Source organism: Oncorhynchus mykiss, chromosome 9 (assembly GCF_013265735.2).
Source record: "Oncorhynchus mykiss isolate Arlee chromosome 9, USDA_OmykA_1.1, whole genome shotgun sequence".
Taxonomy (NCBI): Eukaryota; Metazoa; Chordata; class Actinopteri; order Salmoniformes; family Salmonidae; genus Oncorhynchus; species Oncorhynchus mykiss.
Genome location: NC_048573.1, coordinates 66,983,754 through 67,002,274, shown reverse-complemented (window position 1 = coordinate 67,002,274; position 18,521 = coordinate 66,983,754). Strand labels below are relative to the sequence as shown.

Genomic DNA, 18,521 nt, shown 5'->3' with positions numbered 1-18,521 from the left:
AACAGATTCAGCAGGACAATAACCTTTCAGCAGGGCAATAACCTTTTTTCAGCAGGACAATAACCTTTCAGCAGGGCAATAACCTTTCAGCAGGGCAATAACCTTTCAGCAGGACAATAACCTTTCAGCAGGGCAATAACCTTTCAGCAGGGCAATAACCTTTTTTCAGCAGGGCAATAACCTTTTTTCAGCAGGGCAATAACCTTTCAGCAGGGCAATAACCTTTCAGCAGGGCAATAACCTTTTTTCAGCAGGGCAATAACCTTTTTTCAGCAGGGCAATAACCTTTTTTCAGCAGGGCAATAACCTTTCAGCAGGGCAATAACCTTTCAGCAGGACAATAACCTTTCAGCAGGGCAATAACCTTTCAGCAGGGCAATAACCTTTCAGCAGGACAATAACCTTTCAGCAGGGCAATAACCTTTCAGCAGGGCAATAACCTTTCAGCAGGACAATAACCTTTCAGCAGGGCAATAACCTTTCAGCAGGACAATAACCTTTCAGCAGGGCAATAACCTTTCAGCAGGGCAATAACCTTTCAGCAGGTCAATAACCTTTCAGCAGGTCAATAAGACCTAAAACACAAGGCCAAATCTACACTGGAGTTGCTTACCAAGACGAAAAGGCTGTTACTGTGTAATAGAGTAGCTACAAGTACGAGTTGACAGATATCGCTAAGAGTTGACAGATCGCTAAGAGCATCCCTCTGCTCATGAATGAATAATGAAGGAATGAATGGTCCATAGTACTGAATCATCCATTTTTAATCATCAGAACAGGATTTAGTACCGCTGTATTGACTAATGATCTCCACCATTGGTCTCCACCAAACACAACTAAAATTGCAACACACTCACTAAATTCTGATTGATGACAAACTCAAAGCGAAACTATACAAGATATTATTCTATGACAGGAGTGCTGGGCTGTAGAAAGCTTAGTTGAACCGGCCCTGTCATCAGGGTTTTTGATTAACAGATTTTAATGGTTCCTTCCCTCAGAGTAGGCCTACATTATCTCAAGTCTCACCATACATGGGCAGCTTGTAGCATGGCCTGTTCTTAATTTTTTAAATTTCACCTTTATTTTACCAGGAAAGTTAGTTAAGAACAAATTCTTATTTTCAATGACGGCCTAGGAACAGTGGGTTAACTGCCTGTTCAGGGGCAGAACGACAGATTTGTACCTTGTCAGCTCGGAGGTTTGAACTAGGCTACCCTGCCACCCCAATCCAAAATGAATTAATCACCTGACAGTCTTCAGAATGAACCCAAAAACACTGGAAACATGGAACATGCCATCTGCGTTATCCAGCATCCTATTACTGGAGAATCTCTTCAGCAGACTTATGAGGGTTGAAACTGAAAGAAACAGTCTGTATCGGCTGGCTGGAAAATTAAGGATTGTAGCAATTTAGAAGATACAATTTTGCTACTAGCTACTAACAACTGCAGAAATAGAAAATACATTGCAGAATATTGCCTTTTTTAGAAGGCAATCAACACTTGAGATGGAACAGACACTGGGGAAATGCCTGGGAGTAACAGCATAAATTGGTGCTAGCCAGGCAGTGTTTAAAGTGTCCTATTAGGAATAAGTTACATTCAAAATGAGGAAACCATTCCTCTGAGGAGTGTATGAACATTTCTCCATTAATAAGAACAATTTGATTTGATAGGATTTTACACATTGTGAGCAGGCATTCTTTGACAGACAGGAGTGACTGTGGAAAGGAATATAGTACCAGGATATAGCTGAGAACTTTGATTATTCTCAGATCCTCCCTCTGTGCAGTCCCCCACTGACCTCACCATCATACCCAGAACATCAAACATCAAACTGAAACTGGTGTTCTTGGAAATGAATGATTTGAATATGACTTGAACAGTGGAAAGTTATTCGCATCTCGCTATACTAGCCTGCTGAATACTAATGTGTTTGTTTGTTTTCTTCACAGGATTTACCTGAGGAGATTCACCTTAAGACTTTGACAGAGAAGATTATCTAGAAGAGGAGGAAGAGGTAGCTTCCCTCAGCTTCCCTCTCTTTCCCAGAGACATTAAACACTTTCTTCTGCCTCAGCGTGTGTATATAGTAAGGTTGGCTGAGGCGAGGCTTTATTGAGGTGCCTATTGAGTTTAGTCCCCTTGGTAAGGTGCACAGGAAAGGGTATGCACTTTAGGAGATGGAGAGAAAGAAAGTAAGGACAGAAATCTAGGACGGAGTGGAGATAAGAAGCACTGTGCTGCTCATCCTCTTTATGCCTCTGTAAAGACTCTAAAGAAAGGAGAGAGGAGGACGGGAGCCTCTAGTGGCAGGGCCCAGCCCCGTAGTCACCAGCAACACTGGAACAACAGCAGCCAGAGAACCTAGAAGGTGGGTAAGAAGAGGACCACAGAAAGAGAGGAGAGACGGGGACTGAACAAGAACCAGAGGGTCGGAGGAGGAGAGGACGGGGAGCAGGAGGGGCATCCCCATGGCGACGGACCCTGGAGAACCCACGGGGACAGAGGACTCCTCAGAGAAAACTGATGGAGCGCGAGAGGAGGAGACGGAGCAGGAGGATGGCAGGAGGGAAAGGACGCAAAGTACCCCCTCTGACTTCCCCTCCTCCCAGGCTCAGGAGAGGAGAGCCGCCGAGGGTAGGGATACAGGAGAAGGACCAAGAGGAGGCGGAAGTAGAGGAGGTCGAGGAGAGATGGAGGACAGAGATGTTAAGGAAGAGGAGATACCTCCGTTTAGACCTATGTCTCTCTCCACACCCTCATCCCCGGCTGCGACCGTGGTGGCTTCAGGGTCAGGAGGTCACGGGCCGAGGCTGAGGAGAGAGAAGCGTTTCTTCAGGAAGAGTGTGGAGATCTGCGAGGAGGAGGACGAGGTAGCGGCAGACCCCCCAGAGGTGTCCCACTCCGCCCCCCACCTGGATTCAGTCTTCACCCTCACCGGGGCCCAGGCCGCTACCGCCACCGCCGCCTCAGCTTCCGCAGCCCTAGGACACGACACCGCTCACCATGACCCATCCAGCCCCAGCACCACCCAGGACCCCGGGGCCAAGGACACCCCCTCCTCCGCCCCTGCCCAGACGGGGAAGGAGAGGGACAGGGAGCAGGAGGAGGAGGCAGAGATGAAGGCCGTGGCCACCTCGCCGGGGGGGAGGTTTCTGAAGTTTGACATTGAGCTGGGGAGGGGAGCCTTTAAGACCGTTTACAAAGGCCTAGACACTGAGACCTGGGTGGAGGTGGCCTGGTGCGAACTACAGGTAAAGATCAATACTCTCTCTTTCTTGTTCTCTCGAGGCTAGACACTTTTCAGACATTGTGCCGACCCAAAACAAATTGTACTGCCTTGGATATGTTATTTTCAGCACGCCTCCAGCAAGTATGATGGATGCGTATGCAGACAAGCTTGGTTTGGCTCGGCTCAGTTTTATGCAGGCCAGATCAGTACAGCTTGATCTGGCTCGGCTCAGTTTTATGCAGGCCAGATCAGTACAGCTTGGTTTGGCTCGGCTCAGTTTTATGCAGGCCAGATCAGTACAGCTTGGTTTGGCTCGGCTCAGTTTTATGCAGGCCAGAGCAGTACAGCTTGGTTTGGTTCAGCTCAGTTTTAAGCAGGCCATATCAGTACAGCTTGGTTTGGCTCGGCTCAGTTTTATGCAGGCCATATCAGTACAGCTTGGTTTGGTTCAGCTCAGTTTTAAGCAGGCCATATCAGTACAGCTTGGTTTGGTTCAGCTCAGTTTTAAGCAGGCCAGATCAGTACAGCTTGGTTTGGCTCGGCTCAGTTTTATGCAGGCCAGATCAGTACAGCTTGGTTTGGTTCAGCTCAGTTTTATGCAGGCCAGATCAGTACAGCTTGGTTTGGTTCAGCTCAGTTTTATGCAGGCCAGATCAGTACAGCTTGGTTTGGCTCGGCTCAGTTTTATGCAGGCCAGAGCAGTACAGCTTGGTTTGGTTCAGCTCAGTTTTAAGCAGGCCATATCAGTACAGCTTGGTTTGGCTCGGCTCAGTTTTATGCAGGCCAGATCAGTACAGCTAGGTTTGGCTCGGCTCAGTTTGATGTATGCCACGGTTTGATTTCTGGTTTATTGCAACAGTGAGTAAGTATGTTAATTACATGTGAGTGGTCTCTAGAGGTAATGGCATGGAAGGTGTAGGGAGGTAGTACTAATCAATGGCAACAATATATTGTGCTGATTTTACTGGTCTGTTTGGAAAATCTATAGCTATTACTTTTGTATTAAATTACACACACCATAATGCATGACTTCAAGTCAGTTGAAATCCTCCCAGGACCCCCATACACACACACACACACACACACACACACACACACACACACACACACACACACACACACATACACACACACACACACACACACACACACACACACACACACACACAGACCCACACCTAATGCTTCCCAAGAGTCTTCTCAGGAGCTTCTCTCTTCCCTGGGATAATCTCAGCCTGTTGTCTGCTAACTATTCAGTCTGAGATTCAGACTCACTGCAGCACATTGGAAACAGAAAGAGAGAGAGAGAGAGACAGAGATAGAGCGAGACAGAGAGAAGGGGGGGGAGATGTACTTTTGCTGCACTCAGGAACACATGAAAAATGCATGATGATATAGTAGTAGGTACACTCCGCGTGAAAAAGAAAATGCACTAGATTTAAAACATTACAGGTTGAATGTGCAGACTGCAGCGAGACAGTCACCCACACATGCCTGTACTTTCTATGAAATCCATACATGACGGGTGAGTCATTCATTGTCCATTGATAACAACGTTGCCTGATATTCATTACATCCTTGCAAAAAAAGGTGCTATCTAAAACATAAAAGGGTTCTTCGGCTGTACCCATCGGAAAACTCTTTGAAGAACCCTTTTTGGTTCCAGGTAGAACCTTTTTGGTTCCAGGTAGAACCTTTTTGGTTCCAGGTAGAACCCTTTTGGGTTCTATGTAGAACCCTTTCCACAGATGGTTCCAAAAGGGTTCTACCAGGAACCAATAAGGGTTCTACCTTGAACCAAAAAGTGTTCTCCTATGGGGACAGCCGATGAACCCTTTTGGAACCCTTTTTTCTAAGAATGTAGTATTCATTCCTACTGCATTGCAATTATATTGTATTATATTCTGTATTACTACTATTCATTATCACTGCATATGTCATATGCACATTACCGGTCCAAAGTTTTAGAACACCTACCCATTCAAGGGTTTTTCTTTATTTTTGCTATTTTCTACATTGTAGAATAATAGTGAAGGCATCAAAACACTGAAATAAAACATGGAATCATGTAGTAACCAAAAAAGTGTTCAATGAATCAAAATATATTTTATATTTGAGATTCTTCAAATAACCATCCTTTGCCGTGATGACAGATTTGCACGCTCTTGGCATTCTCTCAACCAGCTTCACCGGGAAATCTTTTCCAACAGTCTTGAAGGACTTGGCCATGCTGGTTAAGTGTGCCTTGAATTCTAAATCAATCACAGACAGCACCCCAACACCATAACACCTCCTCCTCCATGCTTTACGGTGGGAACCACACATGCGGAGATCATCCGTTCACCCACACCACGTCTCACAAAGACACGGTGGTTGGAACCAAAAATGTCCAATTCAGACTCCAGACCAAAGGACAGATTTCCACCGGCCTAATGTCCATTGCTCATGTTTCTTGGCCCAAGCAAGTCTCTTCTTCTTATTGGTGTCCTTTAATAGTGGTTTCTTTGCAGCAATTCAACCATGAAGGGCTGATTCAGGCAGTCTTCTCTGAACAGTTGAGGTTGAGATGTGTCTGTTACTCGACTGCAATTTCTGAGGCTGGTAACTCTAATGAACTTATCATCTGCAGCAGAGATAACTCGGGGTCTTACCAGCTCGAGACTTCCTGAGATATCATGCACCAGCTGTTGTTTACCAAAGTACATAGTCTGCTGCCCCTTGTCTTACCAGACGTCGCTGTTCTCTCCTGCTGGTACATCGTATAACCATGTTGATATTGTCATCGTTCAGCCACGACTCTGTGAAGCATAAGATGTTACAGTTTTTAATGTATGTTTGGTAGTTTAATCTTCCACATAGCTCGTCGATTTTATTATTGTTTGCAAGCAGAATGGAGGGAAGTGGGGGTTTATTTGATTGCCTACGAATTCTTAGAAGACAGCCCGCCCTTCGGCCCCTCTTTCTCCACCTACTCTAGAGGCAGATCATGGGGATCAGGGCCTGTTCCCGAGGAAGCAGTATATCCTTCGCGCCAGGCTCGTCAGAGATAGATAGGCTAAACAACAGTGCCTAAGGGGAACATGTCACTTCTACACCTCGGCTGTGTAGAAAGACTAGTAGGCTAGTAGGCTAGTCTACCACGGCTGTGTGGAAAGGCTAGTAGGCTAGTCTACCACGGCTGTGTAGAAAGGCTAGTAGGCTAGTCTACCACGGCTGTGTAGAAAGGCTAGTAGGCTAGTCTACCACGGCTGTGGTAGGTGTTGGCTGTGGAGCTTATGCTACATAGCAGCTGTGTCCAAACTCTCTCTCAAATGGCACCCTAATTCTTTGTGTAGTGCACTACTTTTGACCAGAGCCCTATGGGTCAATTCCATTTCATTTTTCTTCATTGAAAAGTAATGAAGCAAATTGTTTGGAATTGACATTTCAGTTTACTTCTTGAATTGAACGACCTGAAATGCAATTGTGTTAGAGCACTGCTTATAAGACTAACCACCTCCATTGCTCCCCTCTAGCCTTTAGCTCGATTTCCCTGTTTAATAACAGCACTGCGTTTTCAAATATTTGTAATGTTTTATTCAGACAGTATTGAAGTAGAGGGGTAGATGAATGAGGAGAGGAGACCCAGTAGGGAGGATTGATGTCCCGTCTCCTGGGGCGACAGACAGATATTTATGTGTGCTATGTGAACTGTGTTATGTGAACTGTGTTACCATTAGACCACTAGATCACGGGGCTCTACACATAACAACCTCTGTATCCTTCCACCTTTCAGCTCGGTCCCTACTGCTCTTACCGTAAATCACATTGGGTGTTACCACTAGACTGCTTGTAGAGCTATGACCACCAGCTCTGCTCTTACCGTAAATCAGTCCCACCAGCCAACCGACCGCTCTGGTTTAGATCACTTACCACTCCAACTGGTCACACCATCAAAGGCAGCCAGCAGCAGCCAACCATACCTAAGCACTTAGGAAAGCCAGACATCCTCAACCAGAGACTTAGTACATCCTCAGACATCCTCAACCAGAGGCAGTAGTACTAGTGTGTACCATTTACTTTGGTAGTAACATGTTTATTGTACCACCAGAGAAGGAAACCTGCACTATGATTGTATGCACTCTGCATTGGCCCTCATCTCAAGTAATGAAAAAAGTGTTCTTGATCTTGGATTTGCAAACATACTCTAGGCCTTTTCCACCTTATGAAAACTGTTTAAAATGAGAGAGATGGAGTGAGAGAGGGAGAGCGAGGGAGGAAGGGAGGGATGGAGAGAGAGTTAGAGACTGATGAGCCAAATAGAGGATTAACATGGCATGACTCCCAGAGAGTGGCAGTCTGGCTAATGCACACACACACACATGGTTGGATTTGTGTGTGTGCCACACTCTCACACCTCTCTCGCTAGCCCTCTTTTTCCCTCCCTCCCCCTCTCCTCCCTCCCTCCCTCCCTCCCTCCCTCCCTCCCTCCCTCCCTCCCTCCCTCCCTCCCTCTCCCCCTCTTTGTCTGCGAGAGTGAGTATACAGAGTGATCCAGGGAGTTAATTACAGTGGGTGCCTGTCAGGCGGGAACAAAAACCATGCACAGACAGCACAACTAACTGGTCTGGGGCGGTCTGGGCAAGGGTAGAAACCCCAAAAACCCTGCACAGACAGCACAACTAACTGGTCTGGGGCGGTCTGGGCTAGGGTAGAAACCCCAAAAACCCACCCCACTGGCTGGCTCACCCCAACCCTCTCTTCTCCTGTCAGCCCACACCGGCCTGACCCAATCCAGCCCAAATCCACCCAAACCACCCATTCCAGCAAATCCACCCATTCCACCAAATCCACCCAAACCACCCATTCCACCAAATCCACCCAAACCACCCATTCCACCCAATCCACCAAATCCACCCCAATACAGCCCAAATCCACCCAGTCTACCCAATCCAGCCAAAATCCACCCAGTCTACCCAATCCAGCCCAAATCCACCCAGTCTACCAAATCCAGCCCATCATCCACCCAGTCTACCCAATCTACCAAATCCAGCCCAAATCCACCCAGTCTACCAAATCCAGCCCAAATTCACCCAGTCTACCCAATCCACCACAAATCGACCCCATCCACCCAATCCAGCCCAAATCCATCCAATCCACCAAAATCCACCCAGTCCACCCCAAAATCCATCCAATCCACCCAATCCATCCAAATCCACTCAATCCACCCTGTGTGGGAATGTATCAGTGTCCGAGAGTGTGTGACTGTGTGTGTGTGTGTGTTTAGAATGAGCCAGACAGCCAGGCGAGGGACAGCTGGATGGAGCTAGTGTAGCCTAGAGAGTAACCTATCCAGGTACGACTGGTTCCGACCAGTCTTCTTCTTTTCTGGTTTTATGATGGTCCGCAAACAAATGTTTCTAGGTGCATGCTGCCATCTACTGTACGGGTAGTGAACGAGGAACATTCTTCACACTTTCTCCACCTAGGAGACACACTAGACAGCCCTTACTCTTGTCACCTCTGTCTCCTTCACCATAAAAGGGCACTTCAGGAATTCGTTGCATGTTTGCCACCACAATTGCAGCATTTCGCCTCAGCTGGCATATGATATTCCTGCCGTGCCTTTGGAAAGTATTCAGACCCCTTGACTTTTTCCACATTTTGTTACGTTACAGCCTTATTCTAAAATTAATTAAATATATTTTTTAAATCCTCAGGAATCTATACACAATACCCCATAATGATAAAGCCAGAACAGGTTTTTAGACATGTTTGCAAATTTGTTCAAACAAAAAAACAGAAATACCTTATTTACTTAAGTATTCAGACCCTTTGCTTTGACACTCGAAATTGAGCTCAGGTGCATCCTGTTCCCATTGATCATCCTTGAGATGTTTCTACAACTTGATTGGAGTCCACCTGTAGTAAATTCAATTGATTGGACATGATTTGGCAAGGCACACACCTGTCTATATAAGGTCCCACCGTTGAAAGTGCATGTCAGAGCAAAAACCAAGCCATGAGGTCGAAGGGATTGTCTGTAGAGCTCCGAGACAGGATTGTGTCGTGGTACAGATCTGGGGAAGGGTACCAAAACATTTCTGCAGCATTGAAGGCCCTCAAGAACACAGTGGCCTCCATCATTCTTCCATGAAAGAAGTTTGGAACCACCATGGCTCTTCCTAGATCTGGGCGCCCGGCCAAACTGAGTAATCGGGGGAGAAGGGCCTTGTTCAGGGAGGTGACTAAGAACCCGATGGTCACTCAGAGCTCTAAAGTTCCTCTGTGAAGATGGGAGAACCTTCCAGAAAGACAACAATCTCTGCAGCACTCATCCAATCAGGACGTTATGGTAGAGTGGCCAGACGGAAGCCACTCCTCAGTAAAAGCACATGACAGTTTGCTTGGAGAAACAAGATTCTCTGGTCTGATGAAACCAATATTGAACTATTTGGCCTGAATGGCAAGAGTCACGTCTGGAGGAAACCTGGCACCATCCCTGCAGTGAAGCATGGTGGTGGCAGCATCATGCTGTGGGGATGTTTTTCAGTGGCAGGGACTGGGAGACTAGTCAGGATTGAGGCAAAGATGAACGGAGCAGAGTACAGAGAGATCCTTGATGAAAACCTGCTCCAGAGAACTCAGGACCTTGGACTGGGGCGAAGGTTCACCTTCCAACAGGACAATGACCCTAAGCACACAGGCAATAAAACACAGGAGTGGCTTCAGGACAAGTCTCTGAATGTCCTTGAGTAGCCCAGCCAAACCCCAGATTGTACAGCAACGCTCCCCATCCAACCTGACATATCTTGAGACTTCTGCAGAGAACAATAGGAGAAACTCCCCAAATACAGGTGTGCCAAGCTTGTAGGGTCATACCCAAGAAGACTCAATGCTATAGTTACTGCCAAAGGTGCTTCAACAAAGTACTGTGTAAGGGTCTGAATACGTATGTAAATTTGGATTCTACACTGGGATCCATTTCTCCTCACTATTATATCTACTCGACACGCCATCAGTTTCAAACAAAACATCCGCTTCCACCATCTTCCGTTCCGACCAGAGAGGAGATGGACCGGCTTTTAGGTTCGCTTTACTGAAGAAAGGGGTTGCTTCGGGACGCTTTACTGCAGTAAAAGGTTGCTATGAGACAATCGTTAGGGATGTGGGAGTGATTTAAAGTGTCTTCTTAGAAACCGCCTCCTGAGGATTCACCTTAGTATTTATGTCATGTCCACACAGAGGTGCTAATGCTCTCTCTCTCTTTCTCTCTCAAACACACACACACACACACACACACACACACACACACAAACACAAACACAGACACTCATACACAGACACTCATACACATACCCACACATAGAGCTCACACATGCATACACACACACATGCATACACACACACACATGCATACACACACCATCCAAGGCTCCAGTTGGGGGAAACATGGTATTTCTGTGACAGACTCTCTAATCGAGATTGGATTCTGGGTGCTTTAGATTAGGGACAACAAGGTTAGTTAAAGGTGGCATTATCATGTGTTCACTCAGCTCAGACCCCGCAGGGAGAGGAGACACTCTATTGGATTAAATACAAAGATCAAAGGTCAAACAACCACAACAAGATAATGTAATAGCACAGAAAAGTGTCAATCTGATGTGGAAGAAAGGCAGATTTACTTCACATATTTTTTTAAATCTAAAAGGGCCATTGTAGTCCGGTCGAGGGGAAAGGGCTATTGTAGTCCGGTCAGGGGGAAAGGGCTATTGTAGTCCGGTCAGGGGGAAAGGGCAATTGTAGTCCGGTCAGGGGGAAAGGGCAATTGTAGTCCGGTCAGGGGGAAAGGGCCATAGTAGTCTGGTCAGGGGGAAAGGGCCATAGTAGTCCGGTCAGGGGGAAAGGGCCATAGTAGTCTGGTCAGGGGGAAAGGGCCATAGTAGTCTGGTCAGGGGGAAAGGGCCATTGTAGTCCGGTCAGGGGGAAAGGGCTATTGTAGTCCGGTCAGGGGGAAAGGGCCATAGTAGTCTGGTCAGGGGGAAAGGGCTATTGTAGTCTGGTCAGGGGGAAAGGGCTATTGTAGTCTGGTCAGGGGGAAAGGGCCATAGTAGTCTGGTCAGGGGGAAAGGGCTATTGTAGTCTGGTCAGGGGGAAAGGGCTATTGTAGTCTGGTCAGGGGGAAAGGGCTATTGTAGTCCGGTCAGGGGGAAAGGGCCATAGTAGTCTGGTCAGGGGGAAAGGGCCATAGTAGTCTGGTCAGGGGGAAGGGGCTATTGTAGTCTGGTCAGGGGGAAAGGGCTATTGTAGTCCGGTCAGGGGGAAAGGGCCATAGTAGTCTGGTCAGGGGGAAAGGGCTATTGTAGTCTGGTCAGGGGGAAAGGCCTATTGTAGTCTGGTCAGGGGGAAAGGGCCATAGTAGTCTGGTCAGGGGGAAAGGGCTATTGTAGTCTGGTCAGGGGGAAAGGGCTATTGTAGTCTGGTCAGGGGGAAAGGGCCATAGTAGTCTGGTCAGGGGGAAAGGGCTATTGTAGTCTGGTCAGGGGGAAAGGGCTATTGTAGTCCGGTCAGGGGGAAAGGGCTATTGTAGTCTGGTCAAGGGGAAAGGGCATTTGTAGTCTGGTCAGGGGGAAAGGGCTATTGTAGTCTGGTCAGGGGGAAAGGGCCATAGTAGTCTGGTCAGGGGGAAAGGGCTATTGTAGTCTGGTCAGGGGGAAAGGGATATTGTAGTCTGGTCAGGGGGAAAGGGCCATAGTAGTCTGGTCAGGGGGAAAGGGCTATTGTAGTCTGGTCAAGGGGAAAGGGCAATTGTAGTCTGGTCAGGGGGAAAGGGCTATTGTAGTCTGGTCAGGGGGAAAGGGCCATAGTAGTCTGGTCAGGGGGAAAGGGCAATTGTAGTCCGGTCAGGGGGAAAGGGCTATTGTAGTCCGGTCAGGGGGAAAGGGCCATTGTAGTCCGGTCAGGGGGAAAGGGCCATAGTAGTCCGGTCAGGGGGAAAGGGCTATTGTAGTCTGGTCAGGGGGAAAGGGCCATAGTAGTCTGGTCAAGGGGAAAGGGCTATTGTAGTCTGGTCAGGGGGAAAGGGCTATTGTAGTCTGGTCAGGGGGAAAGGGCTATTGTAGTCTGGTCAGGGGGAAAGGGCTATTGTAGTCCGGTCAGGGGGAAAGGGCAATTGTAGTCCGGTCAGGGGGAAAGGGCAATTGTAGTCCGGTCAGGGGGAAAGGGCTATTGTAGTCCGGTCAGGGGGAAAGGGCCATGGTAGTCTGGTCAGGGGGAAAGGGCAATTGTAGTCCGGTCGAGGGGAAAGGGCAATTGTAGTCCGGTCAGGGGGAAAGGGCAATTGTAGTCCGGTCAGGGGGAAAGGGCTATTGTAGTCTGGTCAGGGGGAAAGGGCCATAGTAGTCTGGTCAGGGGGAAAGGGCTATTGTAGTCCGGTCAGGGGGAAAAGGGCTGTTGTAGTCCGGTCAGGGGGAAAGGGCTATTGTAGTCTGGTCAGGGGGAAAGGGCCATAGTAGTCTGGTCAGGGGGAAAGGGCTATTGTAGTCCGGTCAGGGGGAAAGGGCTATTGTAGTCCGGTCAGGGGGAAAGGGCCATAGTAGTCTGGTCAGGGGGAAAGGGCCATAGTAGTCTGGTCAGGGGGAAAGGGCAATTGTAGTCCGGTCGAGGGGAAAGGGCAATTGTAGTCCGGTCAGGGGGAAAGGGCTATTGTAGTCTGGTCAGGGGGAAAGGGCCATAGTAGTCTGGTCAGGGGGAAAGGGCAATTGTAGTCCGGTCAGGGGGAAAGGGCTATTGTAGTCCGGTCAGGGGGAAAGGGCCATAGTAGTCTGGTCAGGGGGAAAGGGCAATTGTAGTCCGGTCAGGGGGAAAGGGCTATTGTAGTCTGGTCAGGGGGAAAGGGCCATAGTAGTCTGGTCAGGGGGAAAGGGCAATTGTAGTCCGGTCAGGGGGAAAGGGCTATTGTAGTCCGGTCAGAGGGAAAGGGCCATAGTAGTCTGGTCAGGGGGAAAGGGCTATTGTAGTCCGGTCAGGGGGAAAAGGGCTGTTGTAGTCCGGTCAGGGGGAAAAGGGCTGTTGTAGTCCGGTCAGGGGGAAAGGGCTATTGTAGTCTGGTCAGGGGGAAAGGGCCATAGTAGTCTGGTCAGGGGGAATAGGCTATTGTAGTCCGGTCAGGGGGAAAGGGCTATTGTAGTCCGGTCAGGGGGAAAGGGCCATAGTAGTCTGGTCAGGGGGAAAGGGCCATAGTAGTCTGGTCAGGGGGAAAGGGCTATTGTAGTCAGGTCAGGGGGAAAGGGCTATTGTAGTCTGGTCAGGGGGAAAGGGCTATTGTAGTCCGGTCAGGGGGAAAGGGCAATTGTAGTCTGGTCAGGGGGAAAGGGCAATTGTAGTCTGGTCAGGGGGAAAGGGCTATTGTAGTCTGGTCAGGGGGAAAGGGCTATTGTAGTCTGGTCAGGGGGAAAGGGCTATTGTAGTCCTGTCAAGGGGAAAGGGCCATAGTAGTCTGGTCAGGGGGAAAGGGCCATAGTAGTCTGGTCAGGGGGAAAGGGCTATTGTAGTCCGGTCAGGGGGAAAGGGCCATAGTAGTCTGGTCAGGGGGAAAGGGCAATTGTAGTCCGGTCGAGGGGAAAGGGCAATTGTAGTCTGGTCAGGGGGAAAGGGCTATTGTAGTCTGGTCAGGGGGAAAGGGCTATTGTAGTCTGGTCAGGGGGAAAGGGCTATTGTAGTCCGGTCAGGGGGAAAGGGCTATTGTAGTCCGGTCAGGGGGAAAGGGCTATTGTAGTCTGGTCAGGGGGAAAGGGCTATTGTAGTCTGGTCAGGGGGAAAGGGCTATTGTAGTCCGGTCAGGGGGAAAGGGCAATTGTAGTCCGGTCAGGGGGAAAGGGCCATAGTAGTCTGGTCAGGGGGAAAGGGCCATAGTAGTCCGGTCAGGGGGAAAGGGCCATAGTAGTCTGGTCAGGGGGAAAGGGCCATAGTAGTCTGGTCAGGGGGAAAGGGCCATTGTAGTCCGGTCAGGGGGAAAGGGCTATTGTAGTCCGGTCAGGGGGAAAGGGCCATAGTAGTCTGGTCAGGGGGAAAGGGCTATTGTAGTCTGGTCAGGGGGAAAGGGCTATTGTAGTCTGGTCAGGGGGAAAGGGCCATAGTAGTCTGGTCAGGGGGAAAGGGCTATTGTAGTCTGGTCAGGGGGAAAGGGCTATTGTAGTCTGGTCAGGGGGAAAGGGCTATTGTAGTCCGGTCAGGGGGAAAGGGCCATAGTAGTCTGGTCAGGGGGAAAGGGCCATAGTAGTCTGGTCAGGGGGAAGGGGCTATTGTAGTCTGGTCAGGGGGAAAGGGCTATTGTAGTCCGGTCAGGGGGAAAGGGCCATAGTAGTCTGGTCAGGGGGAAAGGGCTATTGTAGTCTGGTCAGGGGGAAAGGCCTATTGTAGTCTGGTCAGGGGGAAAGGGCCATAGTAGTCTGGTCAGGGGGAAAGGGCTATTGTAGTCTGGTCAGGGGGAAAGGGCTATTGTAGTCTGGTCAGGGGGAAAGGGCCATAGTAGTCTGGTCAGGGGGAAAGGGCTATTGTAGTCTGGTCAGGGGGAAAGGGCTATTGTAGTCCGGTCAGGGGGAAAGGGCTATTGTAGTCTGGTCAAGGGGAAAGGGCATTTGTAGTCTGGTCAGGGGGAAAGGGCTATTGTAGTCTGGTCAGGGGGAAAGGGCCATAGTAGTCTGGTCAGGGGGAAAGGGCTATTGTAGTCTGGTCAGGGGGAAAGGGCTATTGTAGTCTGGTCAGGGGGAAAGGGCCATAGTAGTCTGGTCAGGGGGAAAGGGCTATTGTAGTCTGGTCAAGGGGAAAGGGCAATTGTAGTCTGGTCAGGGGGAAAGGGCTATTGTAGTCTGGTCAGGGGGAAAGGGCCATAGTAGTCTGGTCAGGGGGAAAGGGCAATTGTAGTCCGGTCAGGGGGAAAGGGCTATTGTAGTCCGGTCAGGGGGAAAGGGCCATTGTAGTCCGGTCAGGGGGAAAGGGCCATAGTAGTCCGGTCAGGGGGAAAGGGCTATTGTAGTCTGGTCAGGGGGAAAGGGCCATAGTAGTCTGGTCAAGGGGAAAGGGCCATAGTAGTCTGGTCAGGGGGAAAGGGCTATTGTAGTCTGGTCAGGGGGAAAGGGCTATTGTAGTCTGGTCAGGGGGAAAGGGCTATTGTAGTCCGGTCAGGGGGAAAGGGCAATTGTAGTCCGGTCAGGGGGAAAGGGCAATTGTAGTCCGGTCAGGGGGAAAGGGCTATTGTAGTCCGGTCAGGGGGAAAGGGCCATTGTAGTCCGGTCAGGGGGAAAGGGCCATGGTAGTCTGGTCAGGGGGAAAGGGCAATTGTAGTCCGGTCGAGGGGAAAGGGCAATTGTAGTCCGGTCAGGGGGAAAGGGCAATTGTAGTCCGGTCAGGGGGAAAGGGCTATTGTAGTCTGGTCAGGGGGAAAGGGCCATAGTAGTCTGGTCAGGGGGAAAGGGCTATTGTAGTCCGGTCAGGGGAAAAAGGGCTGTTGTAGTCCGGTCAGGGGGAAAGGGCTATTGGTGTCTGGTCAGGGGGAAAGGGCCATAGTAGTCTGGTCAGGGGGAAAGGGCTATTGTAGTCCGGTCAGGGGGAAAGGGCTATTGTAGTCCGGTCAGGGGGAAAGGGCCATAGTAGTCTGGTCAGGGGGAAAGGGCCATAGTAGTCTGGTCAGGGGGAAAGGGCAATTGTAGTCCGGTCGAGGGGAAAGGGCAATTGTAGTCCGGTCAGGGGGAAAGGGCTATTGTAGTCTGGTCAGGGGGAAAGGGCCATAGTAGTCTGGTCAGGGGGAAAGGGCAATTGTAGTCCGGTCAGGGGGAAAGGGCTATTGTAGTCCGGTCAGGTGGAAAGGGCCATAGTAGTCTGGTCAGGGGGAAAGGGCAATTGTAGTCCGGTCAGGGGGAAAGGGCTATTGTAGTCTGGTCAGGGGGAAAGGGCCATAGTAGTCTGGTCAGGGGGAAAGGGCAATTGTAGTCCGGTCAGGGGGAAAGGGCTATTGTAGTCCGGTCAGAGGGAAAGGGCCATAGTAGTCTGGTCAGGGGGAAAGGGCTATTGTAGTCCGATCAGGGGGAAAGGGCTATTGTAGTCCGGTCAGGGGGAAAGGGCCATAGTAGTCTGGTCAGGGGGAAAGGGCCATAGTAGTCTGGTCAGGGGGAAAGGGCTATTGTAGTCAGGTCAGGGGGAAAGGGCTATTGTAGTCTGGTCAGGGGGAAAGGGCTATTGTAGTCCGGTCAGGGGGAAAGGGCAATTGTAGTCTGGTCAGGGGGAAAGGGCAATTGTAGTCTGGTCAGGGGGAAAGGGCTATTGTAGTCTGGTCAGGGGGAAAGGGCTATTGTAGTCCGGTCAGGGGGAAAGGGCTATTGTAGTCCTGTCAAGGGGAAAGGGCCATAGTAGTCTGGTCAGGGGGAAAGGGCCATAGTAGTCTGGTCAGGGGGAAAGGGCTATTGTAGTCCGGTCAGGGGGAAAGGGCCATAGTAGTCTGGTCAGGGGGAAAGGGCAATTGTAGTCCGGTCGAGGGGAAAGGGCAATTGTAGTCTGGTCAGGGGGAAAGGGCTATTGTAGTCTGGTCAGGGGGAAAGGGCTATTGTAGTCTGGTCAGGGGGAAAGGGCTATTGTAGTCCGGTCAGGGGGAAAGGGCTATTGTAGTCCGGTCAGGGGAAAAGGGCTATTGTAGTCTGGTCAAGGGGAAAGGGCCATAGTAGTCTGGTCAGGGGGAAAGGGCTATTGTAGTCTGGTCAGGGGGAAAGGGCTATTGTAGTCCGGTCAGGGGGAAAGGGCCATAGTAGTCTGGTCAGGGGGAAAGGGCTATTGTAGTCTGGTCAGGGGGAAAGGGCTATTGTAGTCCTGTCAAGGGGAAAGGGCAATTGTAGTCCGGTCAGGGGGAAAGGGCCATAGTAGTCCGGTCAGGGGGAAAGGGCCATAGTAGTCTGGTCAGGGGGAAAGGGCTATTGTAGTCTGGTCAGGGGGAAAGGGCTATTGTAGTCCTGTCAAGGGGAAAGGGCCATAGTAGTCTGGTCAGGGGGAAAGGGCTATTGTAGTCTGGTCAGGGGGAAAGGGCTATTGTAGTCCTGTCAAGGGGAAAGGGCAATTGTAGTCCGGTCAGGGGGAAAGGGCCATAGTAGTCCGGTCAGGGGGAAAGGGCCATAGTAGTCTGGTCAGGGGGAAAGGGCTATTGTAGTCCGGTCAGGGGGAAAGGGCTATTGTAGTCCAGTCAGGGGGAAAGGGCTATTGTAGTCCGGTCAGGGGGAAAGGGCTATTGTTGTCAGGTCAGGGGGAAAGGGCAATTGTAGTCAGGTCAGGGGGAAAGGGCCTCAGTAGTCCGGTCAGGGGGAAAGGGCTATTGTAGTCCGGTCAGGGGGAAAGGGCCATAGTAGTCAGGTCAGGGGGAAAGGGCCATTGTAGTCCGGTCAGGGGGAAAGGGCCATTGTAGTCAGGTCAGGGGGAAAGGGCCATTGTAGTCCGGTCAGGGGGAAAGGGCTATTGTAGTCTGGTCAGGGGGAAAGGGCTATTGTAGTCTGGTCAGGGGGAAAGGGCCATTGTAGTCCGGTCAGGGGGAAAGGGCTATTGTAGTCCGGTCAGGGGGAAAGGGCCATTGTACTCCGGTCAGGGGGAAAGGGTCATTGTAGTCCGGTCAGGGGGAAAGGGCCATAGTAGCCCGGTCAGGGGGAAAGGGCCATTGTAGTCCGGTCAGGGGGAAAGGGCTATTGTAGTCCGGTCAGAGGAAAAGGGCTATTGTAGTCCGGTCAGGGGGAAAAGGGCTGTTGTAGTCCGGTCAGGGGGAAAGGGCTATTGTAGTCCGGTCAGGGGGAAAGGGCCATTGTAGTCCGGTCAGGGGGAAAAGGGCTGTTGTAGTCCGGTCGAGGGAAACAAGGTCCGAAACCCCTTGTTAGTTCCAGTACAGGCGGTGTTATCATGTGTGTTCAGTCAGGCAGACCCTCTGAAGGTGAGAGGAGACACTATTGGGTTATACTGGATTACGCTGTAGGATTCAAAGATCATTGTCATGATAATCCCATAGGACTACCATTTAGGGGTTGACTGGTTCAGAGACAACCGGTAGTTCACACTAAAGAGACATACAGTCAATACGAGTTTTGGTGGTTCATTTTGTTAGCCTTTAACCTTTGTTGCTGAATAGTTTATTATTTACACATGTTTTGGGGTAGGGTGGATTGGGTGACAAGTGTGAAAATGTTGCAGTATTTGGCAATAATAAATAAGAATATGGTAGCAGCAGTTGTGATGTGTGTGTTAATGGATACTTTGGGATTTTGGCAATTATTTAATTG

At 50.0% G+C, this 18,521-nt stretch overlaps 1 protein-coding gene across 1 annotated transcript in view; it reads left to right on the top strand.

Annotated features, from left to right (window-relative positions):
• Positions 1-18,521, top strand: part of LOC110532715 — an 86,045-nt gene that overhangs the window by 16,695 nt on the left and 50,829 nt on the right. The window contains exon 2 of the mRNA XM_036988767.1: positions 1,958-3,259. Coding sequence (XP_036844662.1) covers positions 2,477-3,259 — 783 coding nt within the window. The 5' untranslated portion in view covers positions 1,958-2,476. The remainder of the gene's footprint in view (positions 1-1,957; positions 3,260-18,521) is intronic.